Raw genomic sequence first — 19,420 nt, 5'->3', positions numbered from 1 at the left:
CAAACGGTAAATCTGGATTAGTTACACTTCGACTTCCTGTATGAACCATGTTGTTAATCGAGTGTTATTGTTAACGGTCTTATTTACCGTATTAAATGGTACAACTTAAGTTTGGTCAAATAAAACGTGGCTTTAGTTGTCATTAATATAGCTTATGATCAATATTAGAAATGTTGAATATATAACAGACACTACATTCAGTTTAAGCTAGTAACACAAAGATATGATATCTCATTAAAGACAACATCAATGGTTATTTTGTTAAAAAACAATTTATTCTTGATATGCAAAAAAACAGATATAGATATAATACATTTTATTTTAAATAAATAATGTATAAAACATATAAAAATAAGCCCTGATGAACTATTTATCAAGTATATAAATAATTGTATTTCAAAGGCATACGATACAGTTTTGATCCCGCGGTGAATTGTAGACAAAAGTTTGCCTACAAGCTTTTTTGAACCTACATGTAGTCGATTGAAATATGTTACAATCATTTACCTTCATATGCTATTTTTAGAAACAAATGGAGTCAAAATTTCAGACATGTTCTAACATTTCAGTTTCTTGGACTAGTACATTTCATTTTTCTTAATTTCGAATAAAAAACACGAACGGTTATTCGTCAACGCGTCAGGAATATCTGCTGTACATTAAGGCAAAAGTAGTTTACCGTTGTTCAGTAGAAAGTAATCGATTAAGCTATTTGTATTTTTGACTTGGTACAGGCCATTTTAAGAAAAAAAATATTGTGGATTGAACCTGGTTTTATTGCTAGCACAACATCCTGTTAATATAGCAATGTTAAAAACAACGCTGCAATCACAACATTACGTGATAGAAATACAATACAAAACTAATAGCGATGCAAATGTATACTGAGCCAAAAAAGTTTAGCAACAAAAATATGAAATTTTATTTTATTACAAAATCATAACAACATATAATTTTAATAATAAAAAACTGGAAGTATTACATGTCAGAAGCAATATGGGTGTTTATCACTCACATTCATTAGAATTTTCTTTGTATGGAGCGCGGGAGGGTAAAAATGCGGAAATGAATATACTGTTATTCAAAATCATTTTCTCAGCCATGCCCTTAGTGCACCAAAGAAGGATTGGCAGGCACACCAGCAGCTGCCCTTAGTCAATCCACTACTTTTGTGGCCGAAAAAAACTTGTCACGTGTTGATGAAAAGCAAAGGTATCGCTCCTACTTTGGCGATAGTTTTTTTGGTCTACGGGATATCGACCTATCCTGTGCAGTTGCAATTTGTCGATATCTGTTTGTTATTCTCTAAACTATAGCCGTATGCACATTAAATCGATCCACGCTGTCAGCAAAACTCATTCCGACATCAACCAGTCCAAGACCTTTCTGACGGTCATTTTCGGGTATCCCTGGTTGACGCCATGCAATTTTTTCAAAGGTGTATGTGTTTTTCCTATCAATGGCATGTTTCTGAACGTCAGTGAAAAAGAAAGTTTTACTATCAATTTAAAAGTACAGGTACAGAAGGTAAAACGTCAATTACACGTGCAAAGTTGAAATGGCGCGAAATCAATCACCAGGAAAAAAGTACGTCTGTTTTAAATTACAGGTAAAACTAAGGATTATATCAATGATGTTTGAATATTTTTTTTCTGCAGAAACACAAAAAAAAAAAATTAAAATAAAAGTGTTGCTAAACTTTTTTGGCTCAGAATATACCCTACAAAACAGTCATATTCGGAAATTGGTCACATTCGATACTTAACTGACCAGACCACGGACAGGGTAAATCAAAATCAAAGACGTGGTAAAAATGTATGTTTAGACACAGACACATAGTATGGATTCGTGATGGTGCCCATAAAACTTTTGGAGTGTCCTTTTTAATCTTTCCTCCTCATAACTCGGCTGGATCAGAATCTATTTTAGGAGCACATAACTGTGCATTAATGTGTGTACCAATATTTCGAAATATCCATTTTGTTGTCACATGCTCAAGATTTTAGTGAAAGAACAACATTTTTTTCTGTATAATTTTCTTTAAAAAAAAACCATATATAATTTTTTCGCTGAATTAGCCATTAACAATCCTCATACAGTATCAAGCAAAGTGTCATTTTTAAAAAGAGGCGTCCCGTTTACCAGTTAAATCATCCGAATGATAAAATCCAGCATCTTAACCCGATATTTCAATTTTGACGCGGTGAAAAACATCATTTACGTTGGCAACGTCATAGCCTTCACTGTAACTGTATAGTATGCCCTTGGATAAATGCTTTACAGAGGGTGAGTTCAATTGCAAGTATTTGTTTAACTGGTCTGTTGGACTATTGTTGATTCAGGGAAATGATTTTTCTCATATTTTATCTTACTCCCTAATGCATCTCTCTGCAAAAAAAAAAAACAAAACAAAACAACGTTAGAATTTACATGCACATCCGTCAAAAACATCAATTTGAAATAGTCATACAACAAGACAGTTTCGTTTATGTTACTTATACTCTTTGATTTCATAAATACATACTCTGTTATATACTTTTTTGACTGAAGACAATTTACGTACAAACTGCAAGAACACATTTTACGACAAAAAGATGTGTTCAGTTTCCGTCTGTGATCATTCAATTTCTATGTAGAAACATTTCAGCAGCGTCTGCATACATGTATGGTATATATTTCCAAAAGGTGATATGAAATTCAAGAGTTTTTATTCCTATTATGAATTCCATGATATAGGATTGTTGTTTAAAAGTTCTCTATTGAACTAATGTTCTCAGTGATAAAGTCGAATTCAACCTTCGAAAGTTTTACGGACACCATCATAATTTGGTCGATCTAATGAAATATCTGTCTGACATCTAACGGCCTCCAGTATTTTGTACAACTATTTCAATCTTTTGATAAATCACGTTTCACGTTAAGTCAGCAGTTAAAATAGAATTAAGCCAAACAAATTAATGAAGAATAAGAATTAACAAAGTCATGCTTCTGTCTTTGCCTGTATATATTGATTGATTGATATGGTAGAACAAACTACCTATAGATATGAATTCACTAAATAAATTCCCTGGTTATCCAGTGACTAATTCACAAGGAATCAACTGCTGTAGGTTGAGTAATTTGTCAAAACAGCAAAGAAAAGTGCAATAAAGATATTATTTTTGGGAGAAAAAAAAGGCATGGTAGAACAGTATTGATTGACATAGTATGAAACTGTCAGATGATAATAAAGGCATTTCTAAAAGATGCAACAGATATTTCACACTGGCAATTATACAGTTTAATTATGGATACCACAATACAAAAAAAAAAAAAAAAAAACATGGAAGGTAAATTACATACGTATCCCCTACGGACGTTTTACAGTTGTTCAGAACATAAATAAAGATATTTTAATGGTATCCGTTATAAAAAAAATAATGAATCATACAGCATACCTATTCCTCGAAGCATCATGGTAATGATTCCCCCTCCTTGTTACTCTGTAGATCATGCTTCTAGACAAAAAAAGATAAATACATTTGTAAAAATATATTGGTTCTAATACAGAACATCTCTTTATATTACAATATTTTGTGTGTTTTTTTTTTTACTTTTTTATTTCCGTTTCGATTGAAACTTATCTTTACATGCTCAATTACATTTAAACTTCACATAAACAAAATGTAAGGTCATGCTTGGAAAATGCTTGATACGCTAATTAAGGACTCTAAGATACCAAAAAAGAAAAATTACTATCAGGTTAAAATATGAAGGAAAAAAAAGATATATAATCTAGACGGCTGCAGTGCAGGCGATTTGGTTTCACGATATCACAGTAGCATGGGTTCGAATCCCGGCGAGGGAAGAACCAAAAATTTGCGAAAGCAAATTTACAGATCTAACATTGTTGGGTTAATGTTTAGACGAGTTGTATATACATTATGTACACAGCCATGTATCACCATCATTGATGGCGATACGATGGATACATCTGTTGTAGGGTTGTCACTGACTCAGACGTACTTATGAATATAATTATTTTCTATGACTGTATCTTACATTAATTTGTAGGATCCTTTACTATAGATAATTTAGCTGATATGTAACAATAACATCTTCATGCCTTATATATCATGTACTGTAGTACGCCGCTAGATTAAAACTGACGTGGAAAGGTAACACATGGCCAGCGAAAGCTCTTATTTTTTGAGAGCCCAGGTGGTCGTGTGGTCTAGCGGGACGGCTGCAGTGCAGGCGATTTGGTGTCACGATATCACAGTAGCATGGGTTCGAATCCCGGCGAGGGAAAAACCAAAAATTTGCGAAAGCAAATTTACAGATCTAATATTGTTGGGTTGATGTTTAGACGAGTTGTACATACATTATGTACACAGCCATGTATCACCATCATTGATGGCGATCCGATGGATACCTCTGTTGTAGGGTTGTCATTGACTCAGACGTACTTATGAATATAATTATTTTCTGTGACTGTATCTTACATTAATTTGTAGGATCCTTTACTATAGATAATTTAGCTGATCTGTAACAATAACATCTTCATGCCTTATATATCATGTACTGTAGTACGCCGCTAGATTAAAACTGACGTGGAAAGGTAACACATGGCCAGCGAAAGCTCTTTTTTTTGAGAGCCCAGGTGGTCGTGTGGTCTAGCGGGACGGCTGCAGTGCAGGCGATTTGGTGTCACGATATCACAGTAGCATATGTTCGAATCCCGGCGAGGGAAGAACCAAAAATTTGCGAAAGCAAATCTACAGATCTAACATTGTTGGGTTGATGTTTAGACGAGTTGAATATACATTATGTACACAGCCATGTATCACCATCATTGATGGCGATCCGATGGATACATCTGTTGTAGGGTTGTCACTGACTCAGACGTACTTATGAATATAATTATTTTCTATGACTGTATCTTACATTAATTTGTAGGATCCTTTACTATAGATAATTTAGCTGATATGTAACAATAACATCTTCATGCCTTATATATCATGTACTGTAGTACGCCGCTAGATTAAAACTGACGTGGAAAGGTAACACATGGCCAGCGAAAGCTCTTATTTTTTGAGAGCCCAGGTGGTCGTGTGGTCTAGCGGGACGGCTGCAGTGCAGGCGATTTGGTGTCACGATATCACAGTAGCATGGGTTCGAATCCCGGCGAGGGAAGAACCAAAAATTTGCGAAAGCAAATTTACAGATCTAAAATTGTTGGGTTAATGTTTAGACGAGTTGTATATACATTATGTACACAGCCATGTATCACCATCATTGATGGCGATACGATGGATACATCTGTTGTAGGGTTGTCACTGACTCAGACGTACTTATGAATATAATTATTTTCTATGACTGTATCTTACATTAATTTGTAGGATCCTTTACTATAGATAATTTAGCTGATATGTAACAATAACATCTTCATGCCTAATATATCATGTACTGTAGTACGCCGCTAGATTAAAACTGACGTGGAAAGGTAACACATGGCCAGCGAAAGCTCTTATTTTTTGAGAGCCCAGGTGGTCGTGTGGTCTAGCGGGACGGCTGCAGTGCAGGCGATTTGGTGTCACGATATCACAGTAGCATGGGTTCGAATCCCGGCGAGGGAAAAACCAAAAATTTGCGAAAGCAAATTTACAGATCTAACATTGTTGGGTTGATGTTTAGACGAGTTGTACATACATTATGTACACAGCCATGTATCACCATCATTGATGGCGATCCGATGGATACCTCTGTTGTAGGGTTGTCATTGACTCAGACGTACTTATGAATATAATTATTTTCTGTGACTGTATCTTACATTAATTTGTAGGATCCTTTACTATAGATAATTTAGCTGATCTGTAACAATAACATCTTCATGGCTTATATATCATGTACTGTAGTACGCCGCTAGATTAAAACTGACGTGGAAAGGTAACACATGGCCAGCGAAAGCTCTTTTTTTTGAGAGCCCAGGTGGTCGTGTGGTCTAGCGGGACGGCTGCAGTGCAGGCGATTTGGTGTCACGATATCACAGTAGCATATGTTCGAATCCCGGCGAGGGAAGAACCAAAAATTTGCGAAAGCAAATTTACAGATCTAACATTGTTGGGTTGATGTTTAGACGAGTTGAATATACATTATGTACACAGCCATGTATCACCATCATTGATGGCGATCCGATGGATACATCTGTTGTAGGGTTGTCACTGACTCAGACGTACTTATGAATATAATTATTTTCTATGACTGTATCTTACATTAATTTGTAGGATCCTTTACTATAGATAATTTAGCTGATATGTAACAATAACATCTTCATGCCTTATATATCATGTACTGTAGTACGCCGCTAGATTAAAACTGACGTGGAAAGGTAACACATGGCCAGCGAAAGCTCTTATTTTTTGAGAGCCCAGGTGGTCGTGTGGTCTAGCGGGACGGCTGCAGTGCAGGCGATTTGGTGTCACGATATCACAGTAGCATGGGTTCGAATCCCGGCGAGGGAAGAACCAAAAATTTGCGAAAGCAAATTTACAGATCTAACATTGTTGGGTTGATGTTTAGACGAGTTGTATATACATTATGTACACAGCCATGTATCACCATCATTGATGGCGATCCGATGGATACCTCTGTTGTAGGGTTGTCATTGACTCAGACGTACTTATGAATATAATTATTTTCTGTGACTGTATCTTACATTAATTTGTAGGATCCTTTACTATAGATAATTTAGCTGATCTGTAACAATAACATCTTCATGCCTTATATATCATGTACTGTAGTACGCCGCTAGATTAAAACTGACGTGGAAAGGTAACACATGGCCAGCGAAAGCTCTTTTTTTTAGAGCCCAGGTGGTCGTGTGGTCTAGCGGGACGGCTGCAGTGCAGGCGATTTGGTGTCACGATATCACAGTAGCATATGTTCGAATCCCGGCGAGGGAAGAACCAAAAATTTGCGAAAGCAAATTTACAGATCTAACATTGTTGGGTTGATGTTTAGACGAGTTGTATATACATTATGTACACAGCCATGTATCACCATCATTGATGGCGATCCGATGGATACCTCTGTTGTAGGGTTGCCATTGACTCAGACGTACTTATGAATATAATTATTTTCTGTGACTGTATCTTACATTAATTTGTAGGATCCTTTACTATAGATAATTTAACTGATCTGTAACAATAACATCTTCATGCCTTATATATCATGTACTGTAGTACGCCGCTAGATTAAAACTGACATGGAAAGGTAACACATGGCCAGCGAAAGCTCTTTTTTTTGAGAGCCCAGGTGGTCGTGTGGTCTAGCGGGACGGCTGCAGTGCAGGCGATTTGGTGTCACGATATCACAGTAGCATGGGTTCGAATCCCGGCGAGGGAAGAACCTAAAATTTGCGAAAGCAAATTTACAGATCTAACATTGCTGGGTTGATGTTTAGACGAGTTGTATAATCATTAAATCTATATACACAAGTGATGTTAGTTATTAAAGTGCAGTTACGTTACAACACTCTGGTTTTAACAAAATGGGTATTTGTGTATTCCACACTGCAATTAAAGAGTTTCATTTTGATAGAAAACATACAATACAATTGGTTTTTGTTGTTAATATGGGTTTTCCTAAATTTTATTATCATCGGAGGGAGATTAATATCCCAAATACTGTCCAAAAAATCAATATTAAAATATTTGACGCATTATAACTTAGAACATTAAATTTAACTTTCTGCAGTTTTTATATGATGCACTTTCAGCAGTTTTTTTTATGATGCACATCTAATACCTTTTGCTAGTATATCATGTATATATATGTTAAGAAGGCGACTGTATATATTCACAATGTAACGTATCTAAAATGCCTATTGTTTTTCTTTTTTAAAATTAGGTTGTGCAAATCGGCTGTGGTTTTTCATCTATATTTTGAATTCGGCTGAGTTAATGCTTTTGATTTTCACTTAATTTACCTGGTTATAGGTTGTGTAATTATTGTTTTTATTTTCATCATTTTTCTCTTTTGAATATTTCATTTATATTGTTCTGAGAACTCCTTTTACTACTTTTTATTATGACTAATCTTTTCTTAATTATTGTATTGCTTTTGGTATATACCCGCTCTTTTTGTGTTATTGTCTAATACATGTATATTATTTTGTTTTGATAATTTCATGTGCTAAACTTAAAGGTCTGTTTAATATTTTAACTTCCAAAAACAATATATACGAATTATTCCGGTACTACTGGTTAATAATATGGCAAAACCAAAGGAAAATATCTTATGAGATCAATTTATTTACCTCATGTTCATTCTATATCTCCATCCGACCAAGACAATCAATGGAACCAATAAAACTAAGAGAAATAATAAATCTGAAAAGCAAAATATTTATTATAAAAATATCAATAAAAAATCAAAAAATAATCTAGAATATGACGTTTTGCTTTTGAACAATATTATAATGTCTCGAATTGTACGCCACACATCTTATATTTTAAATTGAGAATGGAAATGGGGAATGTGCCAAAGTGACAACAACCCGACCATAGAGCAGACAACAACAGAAGGTCATCAACAGGTCTTCAATGCAACGAGAAATTCTCGCACCCAGAGGCGTCCTTCAGCTGGCCCCTAAACAAATATATACTAGTTTGTATATTTGGTGGAGACATCTTCTTAACGATTTAATTGCTCTCCGATACAAACTCTATAAACATGCAAACTTTAAACGCTTCAGATTTATTTTTACAAACCTGTATATCAGAGGTTGTTTCTGTGGGGCCTGAGCTTGTATGAATAGTGATTACAATTCTTATTCTGACGCCATACATACGGCCATTTTATTTAAGAAAAAATTTACAGTTATATATTTTTTATACGTATTTACATAACATCATATAAAAAATAACAAATAAGGCTTCAGTTTGATTAAATCATTTTCTTAAGAAACTATCAATATGTACAATTACAAAAGTTTATATAAAATATCGATGGTTTAAACATGTTAGAACAAATCTTTGCATTATTCTGAAATTTGAAATACTTAAATTGAGGAGGTAACAATTTTCAACCCTTACTTTGATTCATTTAAAATTCCATGTTTCTGTTCGTTATCAAGAGAATAAAGAACTTACATAATAACTTATTACTTTCCTCATCGGGTTTTTGATCGTCTGTTGGAGACCTAGGTGTCTTTACGGGATACGTTGGTGTTGTTTGTATAAAAGAGGTCTGATATGAATGATGCATTGTTGTTGGTTCTATTGAAATTGTTGATGATATAAAAGCAGATGATGACTGTAAATGATGTATTACTGTTGACGATAAACCAGAACTCAGTAATGTATACGTATTTGGATGACTGGTGGCTGATATCATCTTTGAACTAGTAGTTGGTGACACAAAGGAAGATTGAATATCGACAGCAATGGTAGAAGATAACGATACTAATGATGTCATTATTGGACATTCGGTTTTATTGTTAACACATTCGCCTGTTGCACATCTATAGTTTCCTTCAGGGCATGGCTGAATATATGTACCTATATAACATAGGTAAATAATAATAATAAACGTGAACATTAAACCATTGTAAGACTGTTTCCTTGTTCGATTTAATTGATAAATATAAATCATTTATTTGGCACATATCATCTTGATTTTAAAACACTTCTAACCTATGTTTTATTCAAATAAATTGTTGCAGTAAACAAGTAAATTGTTTTATAATGTCAACAAAAGCCATCCCTTTTTATCAAAAAATCTACAAAACATGCAATCCAATGAACAGTGAACAGAGATTTTTTGAAATATTTTCTCGTCCCTTTGCATAAATAACAAACTCCTTTTTTTCAAATTCAATACGTGAAATACAATTAGAAAGCATAGATACATTGGCAGATTGAGAGGAAAATAATAAAAACTTGAGATGATTACCATTTCGATAAACTTGATTTTAATCTGTTTGTTGTTAATAAAAAAGACATGACATTTGAACATAAATGAATTGTTGTAACCTATAAATAAGGGAACAGTAGTATATCGCTGTTCGAAATTCATAAATCGATTGAGAAAAAGAAAATCCTGGTTACAATCTAAAACTGAAGGAAACACATCAAATATAAGAGGAGAACAACGGCACAACAGAAACACTACAATGAAGCACACACAGAAACAACTATAATATAACAATGGCCTATAATTGTTTCCTTTACATGTACAATATACTCACAATTAACCTCATCGTGGCGATCTGGACAGTCAAAATCGTAATTGCATTTCAATGTTGAATTGATACAACTTCCATCTGTGCATTCGAACTCATATATTTTACAGGCATTCACAATCTAGACCGGGAAAAACGATTGATACAATTTCCATTAAGAAGTGTTTAGGTTTCGTGAACGTTTACATTTGTAACTAACTTGAATTTCTTGTGGAATTTCAAATATACAGTCATGTACTAACAAATTAATTTGAAATACAGAAAAAGTGCTCATTGTCACAAAACGAATTACGATAGAATACTTATGTTGAAAAAATATTTGGTTTATAGCACCACTAATGATGTATCGGTAACAGACGGATACAGGTTCTAGCCCAGTAGTCGGCAATTCGGTGTTGACATGAATATCAATTAAATTGTCATTTTCATAAATTTCTCGGTGTCAAAACTTAATTTTTTCGAAAAACTAAGGATTTTCTTATCCTAGAAATAGATTGCCTTAGTCGTATTTGACACAACTTTTTAGAATTTTTGGTCCTCAATGCTCTTCAACTTTGTACTTGTTTGGCTTTACAACTATTTTGACCTGATTGTCACTGATGAGTCTTATGTAGACGACACGCGCGTCTGACGTATTACATTATAATCTTGGTACCTTTGATAACTATCTAGGTACTTGTAAAGACGTAATAATACATAATGTATGTTCTGAAAAAAACCTGTAATAAAATTACACTTGGTCACATAAAATGAATTAATAATTGAGTTTTCGGTGGCCTAATCTTACCTTTCCTCGTTAGTGGAATCTAGAGTTGTATGACAGTACAGAATATACAAGGCATGATGATGGAATTTTTGCAGATAAGCTAAATATCTATCGTAAATATCGTATGATTGAGTCATATAAATGATTATTTTGATATCATGAATCAATTCATACTTTCCTGTTGCAATATGAAATCTCGTTGTACAATTTCATAGCGAACTTTTCTATTGCGGTATGACACCGTACTGTTAAATGTCAAAGAATTCCATTTACTTATTTGCAATTTATTATCTGGAAATCAAATATCGGACGGTTACAACGATGACACCATTATACGGCCGGAAAATATTTTAGTCGTATAAAAAACAAACTATGTTAATTAGTTAATCATAGTCCACTCTGGAAAAAGAAAAGAAAAATAATTTTAATGTAAATAGTATTTCCTGATCAAGCATTGTCAAGGGTAAGCTTTAATAAATCGTTCCTGAAATTCATTGAAACTGCTGTCACTTTAAGTTACATGTAAATACTTACGTTATTATTATTCGCTATGAAGACAAAAACTAATAAAAGGAGCCCTACACTAGTTCTGCTTTTCATCTGAAAATAAATTTCAATAACATTTTTATCTGAGATCTACCTAAAATATGTTACATATTTGATAATAAAGAGAAAAATTTGTGTAAGACATCGGAAACCAGTAAAACGTGAAATACCTTTTATAACTATACCTTTTATTATATAGAAGCTATTTGATTGGCTAATATATAATCACATGTCATAGTTTTCCGAAAATTGGCAGCAATAACCTCGACATATTGAAGCCTCTATCGAACAACCCTATTATTTGCCAGTCAATAACCCTTGTCGCACCTCAATGATCACGAGTTAACTCCCTTTAAAGTTTGATGTCACTTAACGATAAATAAACAAAACAAATAGGATTGGTTCCGCACTATAGTCTCCGTCATGAAAAATTTGCATCGTGTTTTTTGTCGTCAATTTTTAAACTACCAACTGCATTCATCCAAGATGACGTTTTTCAATTATCTTAAATAAAATCAACTACTGTTCTACCTTTTCATTGTGTTTGCACTGTATAATCAAGACCTTCGCAAAATGCAAGACTATTTTTAATGTGGAATCCGACATTTTTATTACTGGAAGTTTTGCCGTGAAGTTTCACGTACAGTCTATATCATCGGGTCACTCGGATGTCTTAATCTTTTTTGATGTTTACATGCAAAAAGCGCGGTAAACTGTAAAGTAATATTTTATTTATGTAGAAGGGGCAGAGAAAATCTCCGAGGTATGAAAAAATAGCATTTGCCATTACGCAGGACTCTAAAGGCATTGAATATGTATACCAAGTAGCAGATGAGTTGGACAAAAATCACAAGGAAACGGATGATACCATAAGCATAACAGAGACACATATATATGCAGTAAACGATAGGTCATATTGAGAGAAATCACGAGTATCCGCCTAAACTAAATTGTTATGTATTTTGTACATCAACGATTTTGCTATTTTGTATGATCTTATTGAATCACAATTGTCAGATAAGGCTTTATTAATTAGGTCTTTCCACTTTTCTGTGGAAAGACCTAATGTTTTTCTTCTGATTATTTTTTTTTTCTTCCGCCTAATTTTGTTCTTGCGATAAATGCTTGTTTCGCAATATGTCGCTTAGATATTTGGTATATGATATTGAACAGTTTATGCGCTTTTGAAATTTACCCTGCGTAACCGAATACTTTTCTTTGTAGGAGTGATCTCTTCAAACACTGTTTTCTTTGTGTCCACGACTCCTTCGCAACCGTAAAAGATTACGACAAATTTATTTCATAAAATTGCTCGTTATATCCTTCGCATGATTTGTCCAATTTCGACCGAAGCAATATGAAGGCTCCATATGAGAGTTATTTCCCCTTTTGTATTTGAAATTTTGAAATGTATTTTAAACTAGAACACCATAAGTGATAGAGACCTAGGATCTTTTGATTTGAGGTCCTTGGTCCAAAAAAATGAAAATTAGGTCAAGGTCAAAGGTCAAGATCATATTCCAATTTTTGAATTTGTCTTATTTTCACTCATTTTTATTAACCTTTTAAGATATCGACAAATTATTTTGTATAAATTGTTAGTTGCGACATGTGGTAACTAAATAATTTTAGTTGAAAGGGTGCGTAAGTAATGAATGGGAGTTTTCACCCCTATCATATCTTAAATTATGGGTAAAGTGATATAACTTATTAACCATACATATTAGAGACCTAGGGTCTTTTGATTTGAGATCCTCAGTTTGTTACCTTGAAATTGAGGTCAATGTCATAGATTAATTTGACGTTCTAGATTTTGACCTTTGCTTTAAATTCATATTTATACATCATAAAGCCATATGAACTGACATTTTAGACTGATTTTTTATATTTTAATATCAAAATAGATATTAACTAATGGAAAGACCTTCAATTGTTATCTGAACAATTGGTTTTTAATTATATAAGGTGCCGTTAATTTTTCACTTGAATCAACAGAGTCTGTTATTTCGTATACAAAAACCATTTTGCCTTTTTGTGTTTAGAAAATCCAAAATGACTTTAATAATATTTTTTTGAATGCATGATTTGCGAGTGAACATTTTCATTTCTGTTTTAAAGATATTTGTTCCAGGCCTGATTTATATTAGTGTGCATGTTTTTTTTTTTTTTATCTTAATACATTGAAGTCGATTTGCCATGCGCCTTTGTTTAGCTATTTTATCTGACTATATGTCACCAAAACGGCTATAGCAGGTTTTTGCCTTACGATTGAAATTATAGTTGCATTTTGTACTGTTTCCATTCCAGCAGTTCCAGATCAAAACGCATTGTTTCTTTACACATCAGATTAGAAAGTTTTCACACAGCTTACTTTCAAAAACAGACCCCATTAGATTTTTTTATGTGAAAAAAATATCGATTTGAATTCCTTTTTCGTTTGAAGAATTTGAATTACGCTTGAATCTAAAAATGCCATGGTCGCTGCGTAGATAAAACAAATCCAGATTTATCTTTATAGGCCCAACACATTTTTATCTAATAAGTTGACATTTTTTAATTAATTAATTTCATTAATTTATACAAGGCTGTTTTTAAAAATGATGAAAAAAGAGAAATCGAAAACTACTGTTATACGAATCCAAATGTGTTGATAAGTTATTATTGATATATAAAGCGCACATAACGAAATGAAAGTCTATTCGAGAATACAATGTTGAATATACTGTAGTAGTTTCGTTTTCAGAATTCAACATGTCATTTTGTTTTTAGATAGTGTGGAACATCAATTTAAATCAAACTATTTCACATATACAATACATTATTTCAACTTGTATGATGATGTATATTACTAAGATGGTTGGGAAGACTTACCTTATCTAAAAATCTGTCCTCTATGTTATGTTTACAATGGTTTGCGATTACACCACTAAATGGTTATTTGTGCTTAGTGCTTATTTACTTCCTCTTTGAATACTTGGTATAATGGGATATCCTTTCCATAAGCTACAGTTAAACGTGCGAGGTAGATTACATTGATAAGTGTTAACATGGTTAATGTAACCTGATAATTAGTTATAAATACATCTTACGCTACTTAGATATTATTATGTAAAACTACCAAATAGAAGAAGTAATTACTTATTATTTATCTATTTCAAAATAAGAATAAACATGGTTCTACAACTTGTAAATACTTTGTTTATTTTTACCTATATATTTTATTGCAAATCTACGAATCACCATTAACGATAAAATATTTGTCAATAGTTTCCTAACTTCTTCAGTAGGTCATCATGATTTATGTATGCGTCCCATATCTACGTTTGATCGCCCTCTTTTGTTTATATCTTTCATTTTTTTTACAGTACCCACAAATCAAGGCTTCTTGATATCTTATACCATTTGTTTTACCGATACGGTTGATATTTTGTCTTATTTTTCGAATTTCATTCAATCTTTTTTTTGGGTGAATACATGCATTCTATTCTTAAAACATGTTGCATTTTATCAAAAAATACAAATCAAATCCTCTTGATATTTGGTAATGTTTAATATGTTACACTTAACATTTGCATATCATCTTTTCTTAAAATTTGCATTCATTCAAACACAAGGATTTGTGTATAACAATAAATAGATTCTCTTACTACATATTGTTTGTAATAGCTTGATGTTTTATAGTAAACAAAACCTCAATCTATTTTGTGTAACTTTTTAATGTATACACGTACCTAGGGGACATTTTTCAGTTGGCATATATATGTATTGAAAAACTTTAAAATTAAATCAGTATCTAAAGAACATACAATATTTTGACATTGTTTAATATCGATTTTTGTTTCTAAATTTAGGACACAAAGATAAAGATGTTACGAAATACGATAAAAATAAACAAATAATTAGATATTAAACAGTGAGTCAGTTGATAAAATATTTCATTCAATAATTTTATCAGTGAACACTAAAGTATTTCATTTTTCGTAAGCATGTTCTGTTTGATCAATGTTATTAAAATGCATTAATATTGAATTATGCAAACTGAAAGTCGACGTCTTTCGTGCAGTTATTCTACACTCACAATATGATAAATAACAAATCCAGTTACTTAATAGAACTTTTAAAAATATCAAAAATGAATTGCCATTGTTTTATAATTAATTTAGGATGCAACGCGTCTTCTGATTGGCTGACGTTATTTTGTTATTAGCCCATAGACAAAATTTAGTCATGTGACCGTGACGTCATCAACGTTTTTTCATGGTTTTCTACGGTTTAAAATGGAATTTGGAATTAAATTATAAGAAATGACTGTAATATTTTTTCTGTCTATTCGAAATAACATAAAATATGTGGTGCACACTGTTTAATAACCCGCTACGCGCGTTATTCAGTGTGCACCAAATTTTTTATGTTATTTCGAATAGACAGAAAAAATATTACAGTCATTCCTTAAATATCGGGCATATTTAATTCTATATATGCTCTGAACTAAGATATGTTCTATTCGTTTTTATTGAAGAGTACTTAATTAGCCAGAATTAAAATTGTCTTTACCCGAAGTAAGTGTTAACATGCATGTATAGTTTAATCAGCATAAGTTTGCTAAATGTTTATGAATGAAATAAATTTGTGATGTAGCCTAGGAGACCATATTTAAAACAGAGTTAGATTGATTAAAAATACAAAACTGTGACGTAAACTCAAAAAGGGGAAGTCAATTAAAAATACAAAATAATGTTATCAATCAAAGGAACGTGTAAATCAAATTTTAGATTCTTGATTTTGTTACAGATATTTTATTCCGAAGAAAACGGTGGGCTAATTCTGGTATTATAGCTAGCTTAAACTCCAATTTGTAAAGCCATCGTTTAGGTCTGATAAATTTATAAAATAGGATGTTTAACATTAAGGTTAAATCAAATGTATCATAAGATAAAATAAGAGAATAATAAAAAATTTCGGAAAACAAGGCTGACGTATCAAGGATAAAAGGTGCCACTTAAATACTGATTGATTTTTAAAACAATTAATGACTTATCTTCACCAAAATCGTTATGATTAACCATTGATCGAGTAAGATACAATAGTTAGTTTATGAATAAGCAAGGTGACTACTTTAAAACATTCGAAAAATCTCTGTCAGTATCAAGTGTTGATTCGCACGACATACATTGTGCAACCAATCTTTAAATGAATAAATATTATACCAAATGTACACAATAATGAACATTATTGTTGAAAAAAGTGTGTTCTCCATGTAAATTGTCATTAGGCGTCAATATTGTTGAGTTAATTTAAGAAAATCACAGAACGACATTCAAAATCAAAATATAGAAAAAAGTAAAATCCTAAATGCTCTAATGCTCTCCATCGTCGAACATTATTTGGAATTTTGTACTTTTTTAATTCAATCGTCACTGAAGAGTCATTTCTAGACGAAACGCGCGCGCCTGACGTACAGAAATTATAGTAGTGGTATCTATGTTGAATGTTTTAATAAATCAAGTATTAAAACTAAATGAGCCACTTGCTTGCTATAAGTATGTTTAAGTGACCATTGTAGGTCACAGTACGGGCTTCAACAGGGAGCCTTGGCTCGAGCTCACATCGACAGTGTTGATTTTGTTTTATACTTGTAGATGTTCCATGGTCACGTTTCAGCTTCTTTACTGTGGATAATTCTGTGATACTGGTTTACTGAAGTGTTTGCTTTATTGTCAAATGGTCGCAATGGCTTGATTATACTCGTTTATGATAATATGTGGAATGGATAGTGCTTCATCAATCATCAATTATCGTAGAGTAAAAAGCAAAACAACCTGTAATATTGTAACTTTCACTCATTCGTTAGACACAAAGACGTTTTGGCGACAATACAAATACGCCAAGTATAGTTACTTTGATATATGAAGATGTCGTATGAGTGCCAATGAGACAACTCTCCATCCAAATCACAATTTATAAATTTCTAAAAGTAAACCATTACTGGTCAAGGTACGGTCTTCAACACTGAGCTTTGGCTCACACCGAAAAGCAAGCTAAAAAGGGCCCCACAAAATACCAGTGTAAAGCCATTCATACGGAAAAACCAACGGTCCAATCTATATAAAAAACGAGAAACGACAAACACACATGAATCACATTAACAAACGACAACTACGGACACTTCGGCGTTGACATGCATAACAATTATATGGTCATTTTTATAAATTTCCTGTTACCAAATTTAAAATTTTTCGAAAAACTAAGGATTTTCTTATCCTATGAATAGATTACCTTAGCCGTATTTGGCACAATTTTTTGGAATTTTGGGTCCTCAATGTCTTCAACTTTGTACTTGTTTGGCATCATAACTTTTTTGATCTGAGCGTCACTGATGAGTCTATGTATCTAAATTATAATCCTGGTACCTTTGATAACTACTAGTGATAATTGGAAAATGAACAATGGGCTGTTTTTGCTTAACTCTTTCGTTTGAAAAAAAAATGCAGTGCTCACCCGTGACACTGGTTTAATAAAACAATTAAGGAAAACGTGTAAAAAATCCGTTTATTGAAAGGGTTTGATTTTGTCATCTTTTGCTTAACTTCATTTTTTTATTTGGCCTCAGGAGCTCGATTTTTTTGGATAAACGTCTAAATTGTACATTAGTACCATTCGTTGGATATGTTTCTTATGTCGTCACTACAATCCCGTTCCCTTTTCTCGAATAAACTAACGAACTAGACTATTTACTAGGTTTGTAATAACATGAGCAACATGACGGGTGACGCATGTGGAGCAGGTTATGTTTACCCTTCCGAATCATCTGAGATCATCCCCAGTTTTTTGGTGGGTTTGGTGTTTGCTTCGTCTTAAGTTTTCCATGTTGTACCGTGTGTAGTATTATTTGTCTGTTTGTCTTTTTTTTTAGTCATGGCATTACCATTTTTTTCCATCTATGATTTTAAAAACCCAGAGCTGTACAAAATTCAAAACAACAAGCTGTATTTTTTGATGCGTCCGAGGCGTTTTTCTGGATTACATTTCATCTGGAACGATTAGTTAGATTAGTAAGATTAGTAAGATTCACATATGTCTGAATGACTGTTGAGAGTGTATGAGTTCGAGGTAACAGTAACAGACATAATATAAAAACATAAAAAGTTGAGGTAGGAGTGAAGATGCGGCAATTCTCCATCTAAGCACAATTTGTAAATGAAAAACAAATATAGGCTAAAGTAATGTTTTCAACACCGAGCCTTGGCTCACAACTAATAGCAAGGTATATTGGTCCGTAAACAAAAACCATTCAAACAGGAAGGAAATTGTGTATTTGTAACCAATCTCTCTCTCTCTCTCGAGAAAAAAAACCCAAGAAAGCATTCACAGTTACGGAGTTACATTTATTCAAGTACAGGAATAAAATTGAGAAAGGAAATGGAAAATGTGTCAAAGCTACAACAACTCGACCACAGAGCAGACAACAGTCGAAGGCCACCAATGGGTCTTAAATGTAGCGTGAAACTCCCGCATCATTAGGCGTCTTTCAGCTGACCCTATAAAAATATGTTTACTAGTACAGTGATCATGGACGTCATACTAAACTCTGAATTATACATCAGAAACTGAAATTAAAAATCATACAAGACTAACAAAGGCCAGAGGCTCCTGACTTGGGACAGGCGCATAATTGCGGCAGGGTTAAACATGTTTATGAGATTTCAACCATCCCCTACGCCTCTAGCCAATGCAGAAAAGTAAACGTATAACAATATGCGCATTAAAATTCAGTTCAAGAGAAGTCCGAGTCTGATGTCAGATGATGTAACAAAAGAAAATAGATAAAATGACAATAATACATAAAAAACAACAGACTACTAGCAGTTAACTGACATGTCAGC

At 33.0% G+C, this 19,420-nt stretch overlaps 1 protein-coding gene across 1 annotated transcript; it reads right to left on the bottom strand.

Moving 5' to 3' along the window:
* Positions 1-299: 299 nt before the first annotated feature.
* Positions 300-14,565, bottom strand: LOC143075065 (uncharacterized). Its single transcript, XM_076250325.1, has 7 exons — positions 14,409-14,565; positions 11,526-11,591; positions 10,232-10,346; positions 9,135-9,542; positions 8,300-8,372; positions 3,438-3,497; positions 300-2,388 (listed from the first exon to the last, which is right to left on the bottom strand). The coding sequence occupies exons 2-7, from the start codon at positions 11,589-11,591 to the stop codon at positions 2,376-2,378; spliced, it is 735 nt and encodes a 244-aa protein (XP_076106440.1). The 5' UTR covers positions 14,409-14,565; the 3' UTR covers positions 300-2,375.
* Positions 14,566-19,420: the final 4,855 nt, after the last annotated feature.

Source organism: Mytilus galloprovincialis, chromosome 5, assembly GCF_965363235.1.
Source record: "Mytilus galloprovincialis chromosome 5, xbMytGall1.hap1.1, whole genome shotgun sequence".
Classification (NCBI taxonomy): Eukaryota; Metazoa; Mollusca; class Bivalvia; order Mytilida; family Mytilidae; genus Mytilus; species Mytilus galloprovincialis.
The sequence above is the reverse complement of the archived record's forward strand: the minus strand, read 5'-3'. Positions and strand labels throughout refer to the sequence as shown.